Source organism: Harpegnathos saltator, unplaced genomic scaffold (genome assembly GCF_003227715.2).
Source record: "Harpegnathos saltator strain DR-91 unplaced genomic scaffold, Hsal_v8.6 scaffold290, whole genome shotgun sequence".
In the NCBI taxonomy this organism is placed as follows: domain Eukaryota; kingdom Metazoa; phylum Arthropoda; class Insecta; order Hymenoptera; family Formicidae; genus Harpegnathos; species Harpegnathos saltator.
This window is the reverse complement of record NW_020230084.1, coordinates 295,923-300,309: the sequence shown is the minus strand read 5'-3', so window position 1 is coordinate 300,309 and position 4,387 is coordinate 295,923. Positions and strand designations below refer to the sequence as shown.

The window sequence follows — 4,387 nt, the reverse complement described above, 5'->3', positions numbered from 1 at the left end:
TTTCGCACTTGTCGTGTCGAAAGATCGTAAAAGCTGAAATTGTCCGCGCCCCGACGCGGCCAACCGCAGGACAATGCAACCGCAATGTATTGCTCTTCAGCACGGGCTATTCAGCACGCTACAAGTCGCTCGTACCTTGTAACACCTTCCACGGGCGCAATTTGAACCCGATTATTTTGCAGGGACAGAATCGTCTGACAGGAAGCGCGATAAACGCAAATGGTAATATTTCATTTACGTCTACACAGACTGAGACATAGTGGCGATAAAGCAGCTTAAACGAGAAAGGATCCCGATAATGTATCTTTTAAAACACTGACAGACTTCCGCCCGTCTTCTCTTTTTTCTCTCGCTCTCTCGCGAGGATTCGCTCTATAAAATCGCGTTTAAACTCTTGTGCGTCAAATACGTAAACACATCTAACCATCAAATTGTAAGACCCAAAAAGTTATTATGAAAAAATATTGTCACACAATGTATTTAAAATGAAAATATTATACAAATTTTACGTAAGAAATTAAGAATCAATTTCCTTTTCCTGATTATATATCGTACAATTTGACGCACAACAGTTACAAGTGCTGCTATCTGTTGCAGACACCTCTGCTTCGTCAGTAATAGAAGATAGTTTACTTATCGACTGTACCTTTCCTCTCTTCGGGCGGGCTGAACCGTTAATGTAGCAGTTTGAATTCGAGCAGCCATCATACAATTTAACCCTGTATTTTTAGCGATCCGTGCTAAAGAGGCACTCCTTTTTTCACACTATTCACTGATATTTTGACACACACCACACTTACTTTTTGCACTGCCGGCGATCATTCGTGCGCGAGATTAATCACTAACGAGCGAAAATGCAAGAGCCCAGATACGACTCTGATTGAGCTGCTATAACCAACAAACGTACTACGCTTTGAGCGACACTCCCGACGACTCGACCCGCGAAATATTCGTTGTCGATAGCTTTCTTTAATGGCACTTTGTTACGACAAATGCGCGACACTTATTTTCGAAATATACGGCGATACTCCGTACGCGAGAGCCGCTTTAAACGAATCAAAAGACGAGGCGGTTTTACGAGCCCGAAATTTAACGCCGCCATTTGTTCCGCAACTGATCACAGCGCTTTAGATTCTCGAACCCAAAATCGATACACTCGAGGCGACGAGCCAGCCAATCAGAACGATTCACTTATTTCTCAAGATCTACATAAAATACTTGAAATTGTTGTCTGATCATAAAAATCTCGTTTCAACAAACGAAAATAAGATTTATTGACGATACTCTCGCCGATGATCCGCATGTGAGTCGAAGACAAAAAAGATCAATTATTTGAAGCCAGAGTCGCCATAACTCAGCGGATGCGCGATAGTTTGCCAACAATTCGTTTTTTGAGATATTGTCTTTTAGCGACTCGGTCTAATGGTACTTTGTCACAACAAACGCGCGACATTTATTTTCGATACGCCAGATGATACATTGAATACGAAAATCGCTGGCAACAAGTTGAAATGATGAAATTTAAGGAAAGACTTACAGAGACGATGTGCAGTGCTATGATCGTTCCGGAACAAAATGAACGATGCAGCGATTGTGATTCTCGAAAGCATCGATCGATGTCACGACGAGTCAACCAACGGAACGACTCGTTTATTCGTAATATTATTAGCAGTCACACTGAGCTAATCGGTTTTTACTAATATCTCGGTGCTATTATTTAGCAATCCTATAAAAATTAATGTCGCAAATAAATATTGTCGTTATGAATATCTTCCAACGAGAAACACAGGGCCATTATATTGGTTACAAATCATATTAAGATGACTGATAGCCAATGAAATGACGTTTCCTTGCGAAAAGCATTTCGTTTCGATTCATGGTACAACGTGGCAACACTCTGCACATGCGCGTGTAAAGCGTGGAGATGCTGAAACTCATGCGCTTTCTTCTTAACTTTGACCATCGGTACAAGGGGAATTGAACGGAATTGAGTTTCTGAATCTTTCTCGAGGACATCATGGCGGATCAGGTATATCTCGACATCTAAATCTACATTAAATAGATTTATTCACATGTGACAGAATCGTTTTATGAAAACATTTTTTGTCTTTACGATAATTAACACTATAAATAAATGCAAACAAAAACTAGAATAATGTAAATTAAAATACATCCGAAAAATTACTGTTATGAGTGCAACATGTGATTAGATTTACACGCGTGTATTAGCATTCTTAACTGCAAAATCCGAAGTTTGTGAAAAATTTTCACTATGTATGTATGATTTCATTTGCAGAGCGAACGTGCTTTTCAAAAGCAACCAACTATTTTCTTAAATCGCAAGAAAGGTTTAGGCCCTAAGCGCAGGAAACCTATGCGCTATAGCCGCAATGTCGGCTTAGGCTTTAAAACACCACGTGAAGTAAGTATAATTGTTTTATAATTTACTTTTAATCCCCGCTTTCATCCTTTGGTTGATTTTTTAACACTGGCATCCTTGTCTTAATGTTGCTATAATTATTAACAAGAAACATATCTAATGAGAAATAAATAAAATTTATCATAATAATAATAATTTACATTGGATTTTATACATATATTTAGGCTCTTGAAGGGACATATATTGATAAAAAATGTCCTTTTACTGGCAATGTCTCAATTAGAGGCAGAATTCTGACTGGAGTAGTTCAGAAAATGAAAATGCAAAGAACGATAGTCATACGTAGGGACTATCTTCATTATATTAGAAAATATAATCGGTTTGAGAAACGTCATAGAAATATGAGCGTTCATCTTAGTCCCTGCTTCAGGTATATAGCACTATATAATTATTTTTAATATGATTCAATCATTGATCTGTTCTTTTGTTCTTATCTGATGATACTAACGACGGTCTACTGACAAAGATATTTTTTGTGAAGATTGTTGTATTGCTGATTAAATAATAATAATAATAAAAGATAAAAGTAACATATAATTATCATTCTTATACAAAAATTTAATTTCATTCCAGGGATGTCGAAATTGGTGATGTGGTCACCATAGGAGAATGCCGACCATTGAGTAAAACAGTACGTTTTAATGTATTAAAAGTTTCAAAAGGGACTGGATCTAAGAAAAGCTTCAAGAAATTCTAAATTTTCCTTTCCAATGTATGTAGTTAGTGATATTTTAGTATCTATATGTTTCTAGAATATTACTTATTATGTGAATATAATTAAACTGAAAAAAGTTACAAAAGTAAACAAGTATATAATAATATTCTGGAAATATTAAAATATATAATATATAATAAAATATTACATTTTCTTTCTTATAGATTAAATACTATAGCAATTATTTTCATAATGAAAAATTTGAAAATCTCTATGAATATACAAAATTTTTCTTGTAATTGTTACAGTACCAACATGGGCAAAGAAGATATTTTCAAAACTTACAAACCTATGTATTGTATCAGATGCATTTGGACAGAGAAAACCTAAGAAAAATAAAAATTTATAAATATCCATGATCGATTAATTCCCGTATTAATGATTTTTTTACTGCTTGAAAATACTGGAAATTCTGACTAATTCATATTTCTACTCACATGATATAAATTAATATCAGAATAATTTGTTTATTTATAATATAATTGACAATAATGCTGATTCCACATAATGATCAATTTTTAATATCTCCATATTACCGTATTTAGAAATCTAAAAATTTATGTCAGAAATATTTGTATAAAGTTAACTGGCAAATTACTAATTTTTTTTTAATTATGTTGTATAATCGTTTTTATTTTGTTTGCGATAGATTGTATTTAAAAAGATTGAGTCTTTAGAATTGTAATTATTTTTTGCGCATGATGTTAGCTATATCTTAACAATTTTTATTAAATTCTATATTGAATCGTTTATATTTCATTTGTAGCATATAGTCTGTCCTTTTTAGCTGCACTAAAAATCTATAGTGGCACAAATTATGTATTTTTAGTACTGACAGTGAATTGGTCCGTTCTTTTGAACTGCCCTGTTGAATTAATGCATTATTTTCCTCTATATTTATTTATTACTGACGATGAAAGATTCAAAAGATGAGATTTGTGTATGTTATGTATGTATGTGTATTATTCTAATGGCCATTCTAATAAGCTATTAGTTATAACATATAAGAAAATAAACCAATCAAAATCCTCCAATCTATAAATGAAGAATTCCGATTGATTTATTTTCTTATGTTTTATAATTAATAACTTATTGTAGGCTGCGTTCCGAAATTCACTGTCAGTACTGAAAATACATAGTTTGTGTCACGTATACTATAGATTTTCAGTACTGGCAGTGAATTTTGGAACGCAGCCGTAGAATGGCCATAAAGCTCTAAACACAATGCCAGT

General features: G+C 33.8%; 1 protein-coding gene across 1 annotated transcript; it reads left to right on the top strand.

Annotated features, from left to right (window-relative positions):
- The first annotated feature begins 1,879 nt into the window (after positions 1-1,879).
- LOC105181507 (40S ribosomal protein S11-like) lies at positions 1,880-3,509 on the top strand. The gene is made up of 5 exons (XM_011138316.2): positions 1,880-2,029; positions 2,297-2,422; positions 2,605-2,810; positions 3,014-3,152; positions 3,404-3,509. The coding sequence occupies exons 1-4, from the start codon at positions 2,018-2,020 to the stop codon at positions 3,135-3,137; spliced, it is 468 nt and encodes a 155-aa protein (XP_011136618.1). The 5' UTR covers positions 1,880-2,017; the 3' UTR covers positions 3,138-3,152; positions 3,404-3,509.
- Positions 3,510-4,387: the final 878 nt, after the last annotated feature.